Here is a 21153-nt window from a genome sequence, read left to right on the forward strand (position 1 = left end):
ATACACTGTGTGCGGGGAGACAGGGGACCTCCTTACACCATAACCTTATAGCTGCAGTTATAATACACCGTGTGCGGGGAGACAGGGGACCTCCTTACACCATAACCTTATAGCTGCAGTTATAATACACCGTGTGCGGGGAGACAGGAGACCTCCTTACACCATAACCTTATAGCTGCAGTTATAATACACTGTGTGCGGGGAGACAGGGGACCTCCTTACACCATAACCTTATAGCTGCAGTTATAATACACCGTGTGCGGGGAGACAGGGGACCTCCTTACACCATAACCTTATAGCTGCAGTTATAATACACCGTGTGCGGGGAGACAGGAGACCTCCTTACACCATAACCTTATAGCTGCAGTTATAATACACCGTGTGCGGGGAGACAGGAGACCTCCTTACACCATAACCTTATAGCTGCAGTTATAATACACCGTGTGCGGGGAGACAGGGGACCTCCTTACACCATAACCTTATAGCTGCAGTTATAATACACTGTGTGCGGGGAGACGGGGGACCTCCTTACACCATAACCTTATAGCTGCAGTTATAATACACTGTGTGCTGGAGACAGGGGACCTCCTTACACCATAACCTTATAGCTGCAGTTATAATACACTGTGTGCTGGAGACAGGGGACCTCCTTACACCATAACCTTATAGCTGCAGTTATAATACACTGTGTGCGGGGAGACAGGGGACCTCCTTACACCATAACCTTATAGCTGCAGTTATAATACACCGTGTGCAGGGAGACAGGGGACCTCCTTACACCATAACCTTATAGCTGCAGTTATAATATACTGTGTGCAGGGAGACAGGGGACCTCCTTACACCATAACCTTATAGCTGCAGTTATAATACACTGTGTGTGGGGAGACAGGGGACCTCCTTACACCATAACCTTATAGCTGCAGTTATAATACACTGTGTGCGGGGAGACAGGGAACCTCCTTACACCATAACCTTATAGCTGCAGTTATAATACACTGTGTGCGGGGAGACAGGGGGCCTCCTTACACCATAACCTTATAGCTGCAGTTATAATACACTGTGTGCGGGGAGACAGGGGACCTCCTTACACCATAACCTTATAGCTGCAGTTATAATACACTGTGTGCGGGGAGACAGGGGACCTCCTTACACCATAACCTTATAGCTGCAGTTATAATACACTGTGTGCGGGGAGACAGGGGACCTCCTTACACCATAACCTTATAGCTGCAGTTATAATACACTGTGTGCGGGGAGACAGGGGACCTCCTTACACCATAACCTTATAGCTGCAGTTATAATACACTGTGTGCGGGGAGACAGGGGACCTCCTTACACCATAACCTTATAGCTGCAGTTATAATACACTGTGTGCGGGGAGACAGGGGACCTCCTTACACCATAACCTTATAGCTGCAGTTATAATACACTGTGTGCTGGAGACAGGGGACCTCCTTACACCATAACCTTATAGCTGCAGTTATAATACACCGTGTGCGGGGAGACAGGGGACCTCCTTACACCATAACCTTATAGCTGCAGTTATAATACACTGTGTGTGGGGAGACAGGGGACCTCCTTACACCATAACCTTATAGCTGCAGTTATAATACACTGTGTGCGGGGAGACAGGGGACCTCCTTACACCATAACCTTATAGCTGCAGTTATAATACACTGTGTGCTGGAGACAGGGGACCTCCTTACACCATAACCTTATAGCTGCAGTTATAATACACTGTGTGCGGGGAGACAGGGGGCCTCCTTACACCATAACCTTATAGCTGCAGTTATAATACACTGTGTGCGGGGAGACAGGGGACCTCCTTACACCATAACCTTATAGCTGCAGTTATAATACACTGTGTGCGGGGAGACAGGGGACCTCCTTACACCATAACCTTATAGCTGCAGTTATAATACACTGTGTGCTGGAGACAGGGGACCTCCTTACACCATAACCTTATAGCTGCAGTTATAATACACCGTGTGCGGGGAGACAGGGGACCTCCTTACACCATAACCTTATAGCTGCAGTTATAATACACTGTGTGTGGGGAGACAGGGGACCTCCTTACACCATAACCTTATAGCTGCAGTTATAATACACTGTGTGCGGGGAGACAGGGGACCTCCTTACACCATAACCTTATAGCTGCAGTTATAATACACCGTGTGCGGGGAGACAGGAGACCTCCTTACACCATAACCTTATAGCTGCAGTTATAATACACCGTGTGCGGGGAGACAGGAGACCTCCTTACACCATAACCTTATAGCTGCAGTTATAATACACCGTGTGCGGGGAGACAGGGGACCTCCTTACACCATAACCTTATAGCTGCAGTTATAATACACTGTGTGCGGGGAGACGGGGGACCTCCTTACACCATAACCTTATAGCTGCAGTTATAATACACTGTGTGCGGGGAGACAGGGGACCTCCTCACAATATAACTTTGTATGCTAAGGTTATAGTAGCTTTTCCCCCCCCCCCCCCCCCCCCCCCCCCCATTAACCAAAATACACGATCGCTAGGGCATTAGTAATATCGTAATTACTTGACATTTTACAATGCAGAACCTTTATAGCAAAACTTGGAATAAATGTCCAGACAGTAAAGGGATCCTATTCAGCTCAGTTTTACCATTTTATTAAATCCAACCAAATAAAAACAAGTCCAAAACTGCCGATCTTTAAAGAAATATTGCAATGTTGGATCATTTCTCTGCCTAATGCCCACTACAGTTCAATGGACAGTTTAGCCACAGAAAGGTAGCAATACGATGCAGGGAAGATTGGAATTTGTGATTAAGACTAAGTGCTAGATGGAGCGTTAATATATTTACAATTTTATAGCCTATTTACAAAAACAAAAATAAAATAAAAGCATTTTAAAACCATTAAATACTACCAACCGTTATTTGTAGTGTGCATGGAGCTTAGCATCTCTAAACAAAAGATACACCCCCAACCGTTCCTCTGTACAGCAAGGCGCCATCTTGGATTCAGTGTCCCAAACAAACCCATGGGGTCCATCAGCAGTCCTACACCAAGGACCAGCAAGCTGGAGAATAGCACACATGCAGCTCCTGTAGCATAGCACCTTACATTCCGCAAGCCGATACACGCCGGCACACTCTCCATACAAATAGTCTGCGCCCAGGTGCTTAGAATGGAAAACTCAATTAGGGGCACGAGATTAAGACAAGGTTTGAATTAAAACATTTTGCAGAAGTGGCGGCAATCCATGAGGAAATGCTAAACTCAGACTGATGTAGGAGAGGGCCATTTTCTTTAATACAGTCAGCGCCATGATAAAAGTGTACCAAGTCCAGGTATTGCCCTAGGCCTGCAGAGCGTTCTCCTCTTTGCTGAATGGTAAGACAGAGCCAGGCTTCACCCAAGACAATCCGGTTACATTGGAACTTTTCATTTGTTCTTCTGACTTTTTCTGGAAAGAAAGAAACATTAAAGTTTATAAGTGAAAACAGTAAGATGGTTTAAAAGTGTGAAAGCATGCACGTAAACGCTCACACAGAACGCAGGCTAGCAACACACAGAACGCAGGCTAGCAACACACGCACGTAAACACTCACACAGAACGCGGGCTAGCAACACACGCACAACGCGGGCTAGCAACACACAGAATGCAGGCTAGCAACACACGCACGTAAACACTCACACAGAACGCGGGCTAGCAACACACGCACGTAAACACACACAGAACGCAGGCTAGCAACACACGCACGTAAACACTCACACAGAACGCAGGCTAGCAACACACGCATGTAAACACTCACACAGAACGCAGGCTAGCAACACCCGCACGTAAACACTCACACAGAACGCAGGCTAGCAACACACGCACGTAAACACTCACACAGAACGCAGGCTAGCAACACACGCACGTAAACACTCACACAGAACGCAGGCTAGCAACACACGCACGTAAACACTCACACAGAACGCAGGCTAGCAACACCCGCACGTAAACACTCACACAGAACGCAGGCTAGCAACACCCGCACGTAAACACTCACACAGAACGCAGGCTAGCAACACCCGCACGTAAACACTCACACAGAACGCAGGCTAGCAACACACGCATGTAAACACACACGCAGAATGCAGGCTAGCAACACACACACACACGGATTGCCGGGCTAGCAACACACACGCACACTTAAGGGGAACATACTTTTTGTGCCAACATCTTTTCTCTAGCTTCATCATGCAATCCTGGATTCCAGGGAGAAAAACTGAAAAAAAAAAATATATATATATATATAAGTTGGTTAATATAGGTTTTGAGTGAGCCCGCTGTATAATTAAGGACACCCATACAGTTGTGGTTGTATAAAAGGGACAGATATATGATGGCATATGTGAATACATCAAGGCACACCGACTGAAATCTGGGGGTTTATTCAAAGTTAGAGAATAACGTGCGGAAGGGAGACATGTTAAGGGGTAACTGAGTATCACCAATTTTGACCCAAATTTTGCTATTCTCTCCCCAATTCTCAGTTCAGTTAAAAAAAAAAAAAAAGGAATAAAAAAAAAAAGTAAAAAAACAACTGGCCAGACTCACTATTTTTTTCTAGCTCATTCCTTTTTTTCTATAACTCACTATTTTTTTCTAGCTCATTCCTTTTTTTCCTCTAACTCACTATTTTCCTCGTTGTGTGTAGCTGTAGTATACGTTATGCCCAGGGAGGGAGGGCACTGTACTCACATAATTGCATAGGAATCCTCTATTTTCGGCTGATCGAATAAGTGACTGTTGCATAGACGAACACTTTCTACCACCTTGCTTTTGAAAAGCTGAACATCCTTCTCATATCTGTTGAAAGATAAAATAGGCTTGGTTAACCCCTGAAGGACACCGCTTCAAAAGCAAGTCTTACCCTTAAGGACACAAGCCATTTTTTGCAACTGAAAAAAAAACAAAACATTTTTTTCACCACAGTTTTGGCAATAAGTGTGGGCATAATATTTCCAGCTTACGAAAATTAATTTATGTGTCTTGATTTATAGAGTGCATAATAGGTGTAGGATTTCAGCTTATTTTGAAAGTTACAGGTCACAAAATACAAGGACTAAAACAACATTTTAATGCGAAACAATTTTAGAATTTGGTATTTGTCCTGTAGGTTTAGTAGCCACAGAAAAATAAATTGCCACACAAAGTATATATTTATATAAATTGGACATCACAGGCCATTTACCCCTTGGGCTATTTTGACACTTTTTACGAAGCCATTTCATCGCCAATCTCGCTAAATCGCTAAATATTGGAGTAAAATTGTGTTTCTCCATTTTGGCATATACACAACAGTTTTTGTAATGTGTATTTTGTAAAGCTGGTGTGTGCTATTCCTGCACAGAACCCCATATTGAGTTCAGCTATAATATTTTTACATACATGTTGCATTTTTGATGAGTATTTCTTACACTTTATATGTGCCAGTCATAAAATCCTCCAAACTATGCTCAGTTACATCTGAGTTAAACGATATGCCCAATGTATGACCTACACCATATTTTGTGAAGTTAGAGATGTAAAGAGAGACGTGGCACGTTCAGGTTTTTAAGTGTGAATTTTCATGGAGGGTTTTGATGTGACCGTGTCCCACTTTGGAGCACTTGAGCAGGCTACATATTCCAACTACACCATAAAGGCATACCATTTCTTAAAGAAGACATCCCAGGGTATTTCAAAAGGCATATTTTGAACCTTAGCGTGGGATCATTTTTCCGCTAGCTTGTACCAAGTGTAGTGGTAATAAGCGTTTTTTTCTGCTTTTTGACACACAAAGTGAGTTTGCACAGTATATTTTGCAAACCTTATGTAGTATTATTCAGTCGTGGCACACATATGTTGCTCAGCTATGTCATCTGAGTACAGCAAAAGTATGTACGTTTGCTAGGTATATGTGGATGTTGAAGGGGCACATTTGAGACGCAGCCAGTTTTTTTCTAACTTTGAAGTTTTACGCTGTGACCATGTTCCATTTTGTTTTAAATAGGTTTTTATTTAGTTGGTAACAGTCTAACCATCATATAGCAAGGGTGCAAGTTGTTGCAATGTAGCCTACGCAGAGGCTCATCACGGCAATTTTATGGTGGGCTCGCATGTGCCTTCGCAGAGGCCAGGATTGCAGCGCCATACAGCAGTAAACATATACAACATATGCATATAGGTACAGATCTACGTATGCATAGTACAAGTTCTCTCTTTAGTATGACTTTCCTAAATTGTTTGTCCATGTTCCAATTTGGAGTAGTTTAGATGGTTGGTTATTAAAATTCCCCACAAACACATACTATTTATTAAAGAATACACCCTGGGGTAATTCAAAAGGCATATTTTGAACCTTAGCGTGGGATCATTTTTTCTCTAGTTTGTTCCAGGTGTAGTGGTAACCTCTTAATGACAACTTCTGGAATAAAAAGGGAATCATGACGGAATATTTCCGTCATGTGTCCTTTTTATATGTATTTTTTTTACTTTTTTAAACTAGCTTTCAAACTGTTTTGCTTATTCATTTTTTTTTAAAACTTTCTTAAAGCTTTTTTCCAGATTTAAACATTTCTATAAGTTTTTTTTTTTTTTTTTTTACAGTTGACCCCTAACTAGCAGTAAACATCACTAACTGTAAATTCCCCAATTTCCCATAACCCACCCCAGCTAGCAAAATAGATCATTTTAAAATATTTAAATTGAACCTGAGGGTTAAAAAAAAAAAAAAAAAAAAAAAAGAGAAATAGGTTAACCCTAAGGTATTATACTGTGATCTGTATTTTGATCACTGTAAGTAGTGATCAACTGGCAGGGAAGGAGTTCATTTTTATTTGGACTGGGTCAAGGAAGGCGGGACTTTTTTTTTTACTTTAAAAAAAAAAAAAAATTCACCTTTAAAGTTTACCCCTAGCTAGCCTAACACCAAATTTCCCAATTGCCCACTAACTTCCACCCACCCCAGCTACCTAAATAGATCATTTTAATATATTTAAATTAATTAAGTAAAATTAATCCCTGAGGGTTACAAAAAAATAAAAGTTGATCCTCAGGGGTTAATTTATTTTTTTTTTTTTAAATTCAGATCACAGTAAAATGTAGTCCATGCCAATTGATCACTGTAGTCTGATCAATTGGCAGGGAAGGGGTTAATTTATTAAAGAAAATGGGTAAAGGGGGTGGGATTGTAATTTAATTTATTTTTACCACACAGGGAGATCACTGCTGATCCGTCTCCCTGCACTTCACAGAACCCGGAAGCGCAGGGAGGTGGATCGAGAGTCCCTGCAGCACGTGCTCTCTGACAGCCTGCAGGGACAGCGTGATCAGGTGCTCCTGGTCTGGCTCTAATACAGAGGCAGACTGGAGGAGCGTTAACCCCTCGATCGCTGCGATCTGGGGTTAACTTTACCGCATGACGGACCTGGTCCGTCATTCATTATTAACAGTTTCCTCGCCATGACTGACCAGGTCAGTCATTCGTCAGGAAGGGGTTAAGCAATAACTTCTTACTTATCTTCAGGACATATGTTTACGCCATTTTGTCCCAGACAAATTACATTAACAATAATGCATAAACAAGCTTCAAGGCTATGCCTCTGTCAGTACATAATATACCGCGGTAACCCTAAGTAGATAAAGATGTTCAGACTTTAAGATGCCATCTTGACCTAAGTCAGGAACATTTCCATGACGTATGCACCCTTTAGTTATGGCCTTGTATGTTTGCCAAATTAAGGGAGGTCCTAAAATGAATAAAGTAAAAGTTATTTTCATATATGAACTATGGTGACCCTAAAATGGAGACACCCAAGGTATAAATAGGTGTACTTTTAAATGTTAAGAGACGGAGGAGAGACTCTGAGACAGACGCTGCTCCATCTTAAAATGACAGGTTGACATGACGACATGTTCAGGAGGGTATGTTAACCTATTAATGATATTTGCAAGCATTTAGTTTAATCTTATAAACTCTGCTATAATGGATTTTATATGTCTATTTATATAATAAATATCTAAAAGACAAAACTATTGCTTCCAAGACAATCCTTATTTTATATTGTATTCTCAATTATTTATATATTTTAAATAGAGGATCTCTTACACTAACTATATAAAATTATGGCTAAGATATGTATGGTTAGCCCTGTTAAAGCATAGAACTTAAGACGTTATAGTGGTAAATAAGGGAGCCAGCCGCGGTTACAGTAGGGTACTAGAAAATGTACTTTTCTGTAGTATGGTAGTTGCTGCCGCCCAAGAGTAGTGGGAGTTTGAGCGCAGTACTTTTGTATTGGGATACAAGACATGCCACGCAGACTGGGATACATACACACCAAGATAATGCACTAAGACATGCCACGCAGACTGGGATACATACACACCAAGATAATGCACTAAGACATGCCACGCAGACTGGGATACATACACACCAAGATAATGCACTAAGACATGCTCCGCAGACTGGGATACATACACACCGAGATAATGCACTAAGACATGCCACGCAGACTGGGATACATACACACCAAGATAATGCACTAAGACATGCCACGCAGACTGGGATACATACACACCAAGATAATGCACTAAGACATGCCACGCAGACTGGGATACATACACACCAAGATAATGCACTAAGACATGCCACGCAGACTGGGATACATACACACCAAGATAATGCACTAAGACATGCCACGCAGACTGGGATACATACACACCAAGATAATGCACTAAGACATGCCACGCAGACTGGGATACATACACACCAAGATAATGCACTAAGACATGCCACGCAGACTGGGATACATACACACTAAGATAATGCACTAAGACATGCCCCGCAGACTGGGATACATACACACCAAGATAATGCACTAAGACATGCCACGCAGACTGGGATACATACACACCAAGATAATGCACTAAGACATGCCACGCAGACTGGGATACATACACACCAAGATAATGCACTAAGACATGCCACGCAGACTGGGATACATACACACCAAGATAATGCACTAAGACATGCCACGCAGACTGGGATACATACACACCAAGATAATGCACTAAGACATGCTCCGCAGACTGGGATACATACACACCAAGATAATGCACTAAGACATGCCACGCAGACTGGGATACATACACACCAAGATAATGCACTAAGACATGCCACGCAGACTGGGATACATACACACCAAGATAATGCACTAAGACATGCCACGCAGACTGGGATACATACACACTAAGATAATGCACTAAGACATGCCCCGCAGACTGGGATACATACACACCAAGATAATGCACTAAGACATGCCACGCAGACTGGGATACATACACACCAAGATAATGCACTAAGACATGCCACGCAGACTGGGATACATACACACCAAGATAATGCACTAAGACATGCCACGCAGACTGGGATACATACACACCAAGATAATGCACTAAGACATGCCACGCAGACTGGGATACATACACACTAAGATAATGCACTAAGACATGCCCCGCAGACTGGGATACATACACACCAAGATAATGCACTAAGACATGCCCCGCAGACTGGGATACATACACACCAAGATAATGCACTAAGACATGCCCCGCAGACTGGGATACATACACACCAAGATAATGCACTAAGACATGCCCCGCAGACTGGGATACATACACACCAAGATAATGCACTAAGACATGCCCCGCAGACTGGGATACATACACACCAAGATAATGCACTAAGACATGCCCCGCAGACTGGGATACATACACACCAAGATAATGCACTAAGACATGCCCCGCAGACTGGGATACATACACACCAAGATAATGCACTAAGACATGCCACGCAGACTGGGATACATACACACCAAGATAATGCACTAAGACATGCCACGCAGACTGGGATACATACACACCAAGATAATGCACTAAGACATGCCACGCAGACTGGGATACATACACACCAAGATAATGCACTAAGACATGCCACGCAGACTGGGATACATACACACCAAGATAATGCACTAAGACATGCCACGCAGACTGGGATACATACACACCAAGATAATGCACTAAGACATGCCACGCAGACTGGGATACATACACACCAAGATAATGCACTAAGACATGCCACGCAGACTGGGATACATACACACCAAGATAATGCACTAAGACATGCCACGCAGACTGGGATACATACACACCGAGATAATGCACTAAGACATGCTCCGCAGACTGGGATACATACACACCAAGATAATGCACTAAGACATGCCACGCAGACTGGGATACATACACACCAAGATAATGCACTAAGACATGCCACGCAGACTGGGATACATACACACCAAGATAATGCACTAAGACATGCCACGCAGACTGGGATACATACACACCGAGATAATGCACTAAGACATGCTCCGCAGACTGGGATACATACACACCAAGATAATGCACTAAGACATGCCACGCAGACTGGGATACATACACACCAAGATAATGCACTAAGACATGCCCCGCAGACTGGGATACATACACACCAAGATAATGCACTAAGACATGCCACGCAGACTGGGATACATACACACTAAGATAATGCACTAAGACATGCCCCGCAGACTGGGATACATACACACCAAGATAATGCACTAAGACATGCCACGCAGACTGGGATACATACACACCAAGATAATGCACTAAGACATGCCACGCAGACTGGGATACATACACACCAAGATAATGCACTAAGACATGCCACGCAGACTGGGATACATACACACCAAGATAATGCACTAAGACATGCCACGCAGACTGGGATACATACACACCAAGATAATGCACTAAGACATGCCACGCAGACTGGGATACATACACACCAAGATAATGCACTAAGACATGCCACGCAGACTGGGATACATACACACCAAGATAATGCACTAAGACATGCCACGCAGACTGGGATACATACACACCGAGATAATGCACTAAGACATGCTCCGCAGACTGGGATACATACACACCAAGATAATGCACTAAGACATGCCACGCAGACTGGGATACATACACACCAAGATAATGCACTAAGACATGCCACGCAGACTGGGATACATACACACCAAGATAATGCACTAAGACATGCCACGCAGACTGGGATACATACACACCGAGATAATGCACTAAGACATGCTCCGCAGACTGGGATACATACACACCAAGATAATGCACTAAGACATGCCACGCAGACTGGGATACATACACACCAAGATAATGCACTAAGACATGCCCCGCAGACTGGGATACATACACACCAAGATAATGCACTAAGACATGCCACGCAGACTGGGATACATACACACCAAGATAATGCACTAAGACATGCCACGCAGACTGGGATACATACACACCAAGATAATGCACTAAGACATGCCACGCAGACTGGGATACATACACACCAAGATAATGCACTAAGACATGCCACGCAGACTGGGATACATACACACCGAGATAATGCACTAAGACATGCTCCGCAGACTGGGATACATACACACCAAGATAATGCACTAAGACATGCCACGCAGACTGGGATACATACACACCAAGATAATGCACTAAGACATGCCACGCAGACTGGGATACATACACACCAAGATAATGCACTAAGACATGCCACGCAGACTGGGATACATACACACCGAGATAATGCACTAAGACATGCTCCGCAGACTGGGATACATACACACCAAGATAATGCACTAAGACATGCCCCGCAGACTGGGATACATACACACCAAGATAATGCACTAAGACATGCCACGCAGACTGGGATACATACACACCAAGATAATGCACTAAGACATGCCACGCAGACTGGGATACATACACACCAAGATAATGCACTAAGACATGCCACGCAGACTGGGATACATACACACCGAGATAATGCACTAAGACATGCTCCGCAGACTGGGATACATACACACCAAGATAATGCACTAAGACATGCCCCGCAGACTGGGATACATACACACCAAGATAATGCACTAAGACATGCCACGCAGACTGGGATACATACACACCAAGATAATGCACCAAGACATGCCACGCAGACTGGGATACATACACACCAAGATAATGCACTAAGACATGCCACGCAGACTGGGATACATACACACCAAGATAATGCACTAAGACATGCCACGCAGACTGGGATACATACACACCAAGATAATGCACTAAGACATGCCACGCAGACTGATCAACACTTACAGCACTGCAGCTTCAGGATTTAAAGGGGCTGTTGTGTCAATCTTGTAGAAGATCCTTCGTGCGTACATTAGCACCTGCCAGATGTGATTGTGGTTCCTCCTAATAAAAAAAAAAATTACACAATGAACTTTAAAAGCTCTGCATCCTGCAAGTGGTAATTTCCAGCTAGGGTTCAATAACCTCTTAGAGCTTATTGGTATTTATATAGCGCTTTACAATATTACAGTGAAAACGGTCATTTTATTATTTCTGAATATAAAAGATCCGATGCAACGTAGCGCAGATGCAAAAAGTACCAGCGCTAATATTCATAGATTTTAGTACAACAATCTGTTAAAAGGTTATAAACCAGCTGCTATATCACCTTATCATATAATATAGAAATTGGAACAAGTGTGATGGGGAAGCGCTATATTAATATACAGTAGAAGCTCTGTATACAAGAACTATACAGTGCAGTATAGTGTGTATATCTCTATCCATTGCCTTACTTTGGGATCCTAGTATTTTATGTGTTTCTTTAAAACAAACAAAAGACCATATCATAGCACAGACTAAAAAAGGTTTAACAAATAAAAGGTAAAGTCAAGTCAAGCTAGAAAGTTTAGCTCAGTTTATGTGCTTTTTGGGGTCCGTAGAGACTACCCTTTTCCTTTGTTGAATGGTTTTCTGGTAGCTCTTGTCCTATATAATATTACAAGAAAAAGCGCACATGGTGCAATATTGTGGTTTTCATAGATATATAATGGAAGAAAAATGGGGTACTCACAAACCCGGAGCCTTCCAAATAGCCTCAAGTACAGTAGCATATGTGGATATATACATACAATTAAAAAAACAAAAACACTAATTTAGCAATAGAAGTCCAATGTTTCAGAGTCTATTCCTCAGTTCCCACGCGCATTTTCTTGTATTATATAGGACAAGAACTACCATTCAAAGAAGGGAAAGGGTCGCCTCTACAGACCCCAAAAAGCACATAAATTGAGCTAAACGTTCTAGCTCTAAAAATTGTGACGGGAGACTTGACTTTACCTTTTATTTGTTAAAAAGTTTTTAGTCTGTGCTATGATATGGTCTTTTGTTTTAAAGGAACAACACATAAAATGCTAGGATCCCAAAGTAGGAGACAGACACACACACAGTATAGTTTTTTTGTTTGTTTTTTTTAATTCTTTATTTTGTCTTGACACGACATGTTACATACATAAACTGGCACGGAATACACATGAGTTAGCAGGTGACATGAGTTAACATAGGGCAACATAAGCCTAGTGTGGGCCCACCCCCGACAAGCCGCAGGCTCTCTAGGTTTACTTTACAAGCATGTTTACATTGCGAATAACATTCTGGGGTTGCCCCCCAACTTGGCCTACAAAACTGTCTCTGGTCATTGCGGCCCCCTCCTTTTTGTGTTAGTGCTGGGTGAGTTATGCGCCTCGTCCGCGGTAGGCCCTGTTGAGTTGTGGCGGCCTAACCCGTCGCCTCCCTCCAAGTTGTTGAGGTGCCATATGTTCTATGTATCTGTTTCCGTGAGAGCTGTGCGTTGGTCAATTGTGTTAAAGTAGCCGAGAAAGCTTGAAGAAAAGGAAAGAGATAGAAAAAACATATAGAGAAGAAGAGGGGAGGAGGGGGGGTCCACTGCTGGTAGGCTGCCATTGGGGACCTGCTGAGCGTTAGTCGCCCAGATTGGAGTTTTCCCAGATCTTTTGAAATGTTTGGGTGCCTCGTATTCTAGCTGTCAGGTCGTCCATTAGGTGGACTTCTTTTATTCTGTTAATGACCCCTACAATAGACGGTGTGCCTGGTTTAAGCCAGTCTGAGGCCATGGCCCTCCTTGCTACTAAGGTTATCTTATGAAGTAGCTTTTGCTCCTGCCTAGACCAGCCGTCCAGCGTCCTGCTTAATAGGAATAGCCAAGGGTCTAGGGCTGGTGCTCTGCCAAAGACCTGTGCTAGTATTGTCTGTACCCCTTTCCAGAATGTGAGCATCAGAGGGCATTCCCACCACATATGGACGTATGTCCCCCTCAGGCCGCACCCCCTCCAGCATTCGTCTGTGGGGATCTTGTGCATTTGGTATAATTTGACTGGTGTGGTGTACCATCGGAGCATCGTTTTTATCGATTGCTCCTGGAGAGTAACGCACACTGATGATGTATGATTTGCCTCCCAGATCTCTTGCCACTCTATGCCTTCCAGTGTGTCCCCTAGATCTCTCTCCCAATGATCTGTATAGGCTAGTTTGCCCCAGTCCCTAGCTTCGGAACAGAGGTGGGCGTACATGAGTGTTATCATGCCTTTGGGTATACTGTATAGTTCTTATATACAGAGCTTCTACTGTATATTATAGCACTTCACCATCACACTTGTTCCAATGTAGCGTAGATGCGGGTTTTCGAATGAAAATATTTTAACTTTATTATGAATGGAATTGCCTCTTCAATGCATCCCTTGGCTTCCCCTTGCTCTGTGTGGCTAGCCATCTCTACAGACTAAATATGACTTACAGGGAAACTAAAAAGGTGCCCAGACTATTGCCCTCAATGATACGGACTGGGTGCAGTGCCCTTGTTTTATTCCTGCAATCTAAAACATCATTAAGTAGATCTGGCAATGTTTTCATTGCATGGCTAAACACCACTCTCCTGGCTGACTTCCTGATCACCACTAGAGGGCGCTTCCACGGCAATTACTGCATGGACTTGTCCCCAGTGTTTCTCTATGTGGGACTAGGTCACTGGAGGTGGAGCGGGAGATGCATTGAATAGAAGGAGTTACATTCACTAGAGGCATTTCCATAAAAATAACTTCTATATCTTTTACAAAACACATACAGACAAAGTGTGAAAACAGCACAAAGCGTCAAAAAGCTGTTCATGTACAACTAACCTTCACATTAAACCACTAAACAAGTTGAAAGCTACTGAAATCAGTCCCACCTTCCTAACTTTTAAATAGATTACAGAGAATCAGAAAATTAACAAGTTTATTGTTCTAATTGTGGAAAACAAAATGCTGCTCATGGCTAGTTGTATAGAAACTGATACCGGCTGATATTTCTGTAAATTTAGATTCCCAAATCGCCACTAGAATGTCAAAATGTGTTAATGGCATCAGAACACACAGTAGCTGCCTAATTGGTATAAGATTATTGCAGGATACTACTGCACTCGGCGTCCTCCCACCCACTCTCCTGGCTGGTAGGTTTGCAGTCTAAGCCTTTACACACACGCCAATCACTATATTCTCACTAGTGGACTCACCTCCACTTCGCAAATGCTCGCTTAACATCCAGCTCGCCGGACTCTGGGTCAACCAAGGGATGGAAGACTGGCATGTCAAAGACTAGGCGCTGGAAGAGAAGAGTAGGTGAATGTTAAACAAAATCGTAGGTTAGTATTTAGTGCCAATATCCTTCCACAAGCACTCTTACAGTAAGCGAGACACAATTAGAGTCCTAACTGGCATTGCAAACAAGGGTTTATGGAGAATGCAGTTTAGCTCCCACTGCAAATCCATTTATGACAGTTTACGCTTAGTGCAATTACTCCCATCATACCCAGCACAACCTGCTGCAGTGATGTCAGGTGTACCCAGGCACGGCTCCCTGGTAATTTGACACATTTTATATTAGCTAATGATAAGTATGGACACAATATCACCTCCCAAAGTAGCAGCAGGTCCCACGAAAGCTGGCACACGTGGAGCAGGTAAGTGCATGACGATGAGAGAACATATGAGCTACTTACCGGACATTCCCCATCAGGATAGTTATCAGGAATATACACAGTGAATTTAAACACCCCGTCCTGGTACAGTCCATGCCTGATGAAGATCACCCCAAACCACACTAAAAAGGTAAAAAATAATCAAATAGGCACTTTAAGAGAAAGTCATCAAGAAGAACATATATATATACTTTCATTTTTTTTATACACACACTTTCATGATTTAAAAATAAAAAAGGTTCACCCTAATAATTATGGGATTGTGGAACCTGATTTAGCCAATAATCACAGAGCATACAAAGCTCCCCTGCCGCCTGGGATTCTGGGTAATAACCTGCCTGCATACAAAGCTCCCCTGCCGCCTGGGATTCTGGGTAATAACCTGCCTTCACACATAGCTCCCCTGCCGCCTGGGATTCTGGGTAATAACCTGCCTTCACACATAGCTCCCCTGCCGCCTGGGATTCTGGGTAATAACCTGCCTTCACACATAGCTCCCCTGCCGCCTGGGATTCTGGGTAATAACCTGCCTTCACACATAGCTCCCCTGCCGCCTGGGATTCTGGGTAATAACCTGCCTTCACACATAGCTCCCCTGCCGCCTGGGATTCTGGGTAATAACCTGCCTTCACACAGAGCTCCCCTGCCGCCTGGGATTCTGGGTAATAACCTGCCTTCACACAGAGCTCCCCTGCCGCCTGGGATTCTGGGTAATAACCTGCCTTCACACAGAGCTCCCCTGCCGCCTGGGATTCTGGGTAATAACCTGCCTTCACACAGAGCTCCCCTGCCGCCTGGGATTCTGGGTAATAACCTGCCTTCACACAAAGCTCCCCTGCCGCCTGGGATTCTGGGTAATAACCTGCCTTCACACAGAGCTCCCCTGCCGCCTGGGATTCTGGGTAATAACCTGCCTTCACACAGAGCTCCCCTGCCGCCTGGGATTCTGGGTAATAACCTGCCTTCACACAGAGCTCCCCTGCCGCCTGGGATTCTGGGTAATAACCTGCCTTCACACAGAGCTCCCCTGCCGCCTGGGATTCTGGGTAATAACCTGCCTTCACACAGAGCTCCCCTGCCGCCTGGGATTCTGGGTAATAACCTGCCTTCACACAGAGCTCCCCTGCCGCCTGGGATTCTGGGTAATAACCTGCCTTCACACAGAGCTCCCCTGCCGCCTGGGATTCTGGGTAATAACCTGCCTTCACACAGAGCTCCCCTGCCGCCTGGGATTCTGGGTAATAACCTGCCTTCACACAGAGCTCCCCTGCCGCCTGGGATTCTGGGTAATAACCTGCCTTCACACAGAGCTCCCCTGCCGCCTGGGATTCTGGGTAATAACCTGCCTTCACACAGAGCTCCCCTGCCGCCTGGGATTCTGGGTAATAACCTGCCTTCACACAGAGCTCCCCTGCCGCCTGGGATTCTGGGTAATAACCTGCCTTCACACAGAGCTCCCCTGCCGCCTGGGATTCTGGGTAATAACCTGCCTTCACACAGAGCTCCCCTGCCGCCTGGGATTCTGCGTAATAACCTGCCTTCACACAGAGCTCCCCTGCCGCCTGGGATTCTGGGTAATAACCTGCCTTCACACAGAGCTCCCCTGCCGCCTGGGATTCTGGGTAATAACCTGCCTTCACACAGAGCTCCCCTGCCGCCTGGGATTCTGGGTAATAACCTGCCTTCACACAGAGCTCCCCTGCCGCCTGGGATTCTGGGTAATAACCTGCCTTCACACAGAGCTCCCCTGTAGCCAGGGTTGCTGGGTAATAACCTGCCTTCACACAGAGCTCCCCTGTAGCCAGGGTTGCTGGGTAATAACCTGCCTTCACACAGAGCTCCCCTGCCGCCTGGGATTCTGGGTAAAAACCTGCCTTCGTCCAACTTTACACAGGTTGCTGCAGCAGATATTCCAATAATATATAGTTACAATAGGATCTCTCTCCAGCACCATTTATCGCCTGTGTTTGGGAATCCCTGAAACAATGTATATAGTCTGATCCGTTATGGGTTATGACTTGGCAATCAGGTATAGCTGAAGTAACCCCAGCTGGGATTCAGGATCTTAGGGATTATGTTTTGAATGATGTAATGCCATTGAATGCACAGAGTGCAGAACATTGAGACTATATGCAGCTCACCATCTGTATTAATGTAAGTCTACATATCTCTTAATATCAGACTGATTCATTGTTAAGGTATTAGAATTGGTGTCAGAGCAACCCTTCTTATATTCTAGACATTCCAATTAGAAGAAGAAATCTTACTGAGCGCTGACTGGTACGAGGGCTGGACATAGACTCCCGGCAGCTTCTGCTTTACCACCAGAGTGCTGACAAAAAGTATAAGCTGGTAGTTAGTCATCAATAGATTTACTAAGAAAATCAATACATTTGTTAAATCCAATTAGAACAGATTCTTGAGCCTCAGTTTGAATGGGTGCGGGCTACATTATGGAGACATTTACCCCATTGCAGACTAGCAGGATTATTTACTTCAAGGGACACAATCTGCACAAAAAAAACCTTTATCTTAATGAAGCAGTTTTGGTGTATAGATCAGGCCTCTAGCCTCACTGCTCAGTTCTCTGCAATTTAGGAGTTAAATCCCTTTGTTTATGAACCCTAGTCACACCTCCTTGCCCATGACTTACACAGCCTTCCTAAACACTTCCTGTAAAGAGTCATCTAATGTTTACACTACAGTCTGTTTAATCTAGACTTGTATTTATTTTTTATCTTCTGCTCTATTAGACTGGTAAAGGCTGCAGGAGCCTCCTGCATGTAATTAAATTTCAGAGATTAAAGAGAGCAGGGGATAAAACCTTCTAAAGTAAGTTAACATCTGGTTAGAAAATGAAACTTGTTTTTCATGCAGGCCATGTCAGTCACATCCAGCAGAGGTGTGCCCAAGACTGTATAAACAAAAATTATTCAATTGCTATATTACAGAGAATTGAGCAGTGAGACTGCAGGGGCCTGATCTGTACACCAACACCGCTTCATTAAGTGAGAGGGACACTATAGGAATGAAAGACTTTTGGTGTCAGTTAAGAGTTCATTTAAAAAAAAAAAAAAAAAAGGGGTACTTACAACTCAGCGAGGAGGGAATACTCTAGATAGAAAGGACCATATGAAGCATGTGTCCCATTTGTAGACTGCACGGATTGGGTTGGGGAGGTGGGCTTGGTGATTGGTATGGCATTTTTCGGGATGGATGGAAGCTGCTTTTTGTTTGAGGAGGAACGAGAAGGACTAATCTTTTGATCTCCTGTGCCAAGCTTCTCCTCATCTGGTCTCTGAAAAAAAAAAAAATCCATGAAACATTTAGCTACAAACCTGCACTATTGGGGTTAAACAGGACATAACCATATCAAGGTCTTTACCCCAACAAAACCCTGTAACCAGTGTCAATAAGAACACAAAACTTTAGGGCATTTATGATGGCGTTGACAGTTTTTCATTAGTAAACACAGACGGGTAACAGCTCCTACCTTCCTCAGAGAGGCAGCTGGCATGCCCCAGAAAGAATTCATTATTTCAGTTCCACCAACAAACCGGTCAGCCGTCGGAGGTCCTCACTGCAACACAAACACACATTGGTTAAATGTGACAAGGATATGACGGCTCAGTATGCAGATCAATAACACATTCACAGCATAACGAGGCGACTGGTACGGCTTTTTCTCTATGTGAGCTCATTGTGTGAAGAAAGACTCCATTCTTAGGATCATATCACTCCATGCCAACATCTAATAATCACCTCTTACCTTACTAAGAAGCTTAGCTTCACGAAAGGTCTGCAGGGTTTCTACACCACTGCCTGGCCAAGGGAAAATAACCCAAAATACTGCCCACTGCAAGGTCTAGCTCACAGACATTAACCATAAAAGGTTAGGCTGTCCTGAAGGGGTTAAAAAGCTAAAAGGATTGCAATATCAGAAGAAGCACAGAGACTACCTGCATTAATAAGAGGCGCAGTGCGGTGACTAAGCAATACAGAAAGGATAGTTTGGGAACTGCACATTCGTAAACCACGTGGAATGCACTATAAACGGAGAGTCCCCTGTACCAGCAGCTGGGTTGGAAGGTTAAGGAATGCCTTTGTGTGGAATAAGGTTAACCCTTGAGGAAACCAGGGCAAGGAGAGCTCTTTGAGCAGAATACTGCAGATGTCGGATTACCTACAGTCATGGAGACGGGCTGGTACCACGCACATTCATATGGTGCAGATTTTAATTATTGGAGAATGGGTTTGAACTGAAGTAAATTAGACAGACAGTCTGAATCTACTGTAAAGAGGTTTCTAAAAATGAGGAGGGTTGGTCACAGACTGAGAATTAAGGGTGGTATAAACTCCTGGAATCTGTCAGCCAATAGAAAAAACAGTACATCAACACTAAAATGTATAGAAATCTAAATAATCTTTATGTTATATACCATCTGCACAATGACATTGTTTTAAGAAATCCCTTGACTGCCTAGCTCACTTCCTTTTACCGACAGCTGAAATCAAACACTAGGTGCACGTATGTAGCTATCTGATCCCATGCTCACTATTTTGCAGAGGTCTATTGCAGAGAGACCACGCAATGGTGAACATTGGCAGGGATAACAGACAATCTGATGGAAGGTGCAGGAGGGTGGCTGTAGGAGAGAGGGAGCAGGAAAGGTAGGCATGGGATATCGTCAAACATTTTAATATAAATTAGAGGGGGGTTATAAAAAAAAAGTACAACAATGATTATGAGATTTAGATGACAGTGTTCCTGTAAATCCACCATATCTAACCCCAGATGCCCCATACCAAACCAGTGACACTGGAGAGTCCTCACAGCGTGTCAGCACAGAGCATGCTCCCTAGACACCCATAGGTCAGAGGTTTCATGCTGTAAACCCGAGCAGTGTCGATCTGCCAAGGAGATTATTAGATCCGGATATGGCATCAGACGGAAAGGCAGGCAGAGGAGACTCAGCTATTGCATTACAGCAGCCAATAAATTCTTCATCTCCCAGGCTTAACCAATAGACAGGGAAGGACTTCACAAGCAAGTAGAGACAGCTCTGTGAACACCACAAAATCACATACAGACTGACTACAAAACTCTACACAGAAAGATAAAGAGGCAC

General features: G+C 43.9%; 1 protein-coding gene across 2 annotated transcripts in view; it reads right to left on the minus strand.

Annotated features, from left to right (window-relative positions):
* Nucleotides 1-2625: 2625 nt before the first annotated feature.
* AKTIP (AKT interacting protein) overlaps nucleotides 2626-21153 on the minus strand; it is a 72383-nt gene continuing 53855 nt past the window's right edge. For both annotated transcript variants that reach the window (XM_063438419.1, XM_063438418.1), the window contains exons 2-10: nucleotides 19518-19604; nucleotides 19117-19322; nucleotides 18292-18356; nucleotides 16046-16146; nucleotides 15560-15648; nucleotides 12295-12393; nucleotides 4738-4845; nucleotides 4201-4261; nucleotides 2626-3453 (exon numbers count right to left, since the gene is read on the minus strand). In XM_063438419.1, coding sequence (XP_063294489.1) covers nucleotides 3346-3453; nucleotides 4201-4261; nucleotides 4738-4845; nucleotides 12295-12393; nucleotides 15560-15648; nucleotides 16046-16146; nucleotides 18292-18356; nucleotides 19117-19322; nucleotides 19518-19559 — 879 coding nt within the window. In that variant the 5' untranslated portion in view covers nucleotides 19560-19604 and the 3' untranslated portion in view covers nucleotides 2626-3345. The remainder of the gene's footprint in view (nucleotides 3454-4200; nucleotides 4262-4737; nucleotides 4846-12294; nucleotides 12394-15559; nucleotides 15649-16045; nucleotides 16147-18291; nucleotides 18357-19116; nucleotides 19323-19517; nucleotides 19605-21153) is intronic.

The sequence above is a fragment of the Pelobates fuscus genome, chromosome 12, assembly GCF_036172605.1.
Source record: "Pelobates fuscus isolate aPelFus1 chromosome 12, aPelFus1.pri, whole genome shotgun sequence".
Classification (NCBI taxonomy): domain Eukaryota; kingdom Metazoa; phylum Chordata; class Amphibia; order Anura; family Pelobatidae; genus Pelobates; species Pelobates fuscus.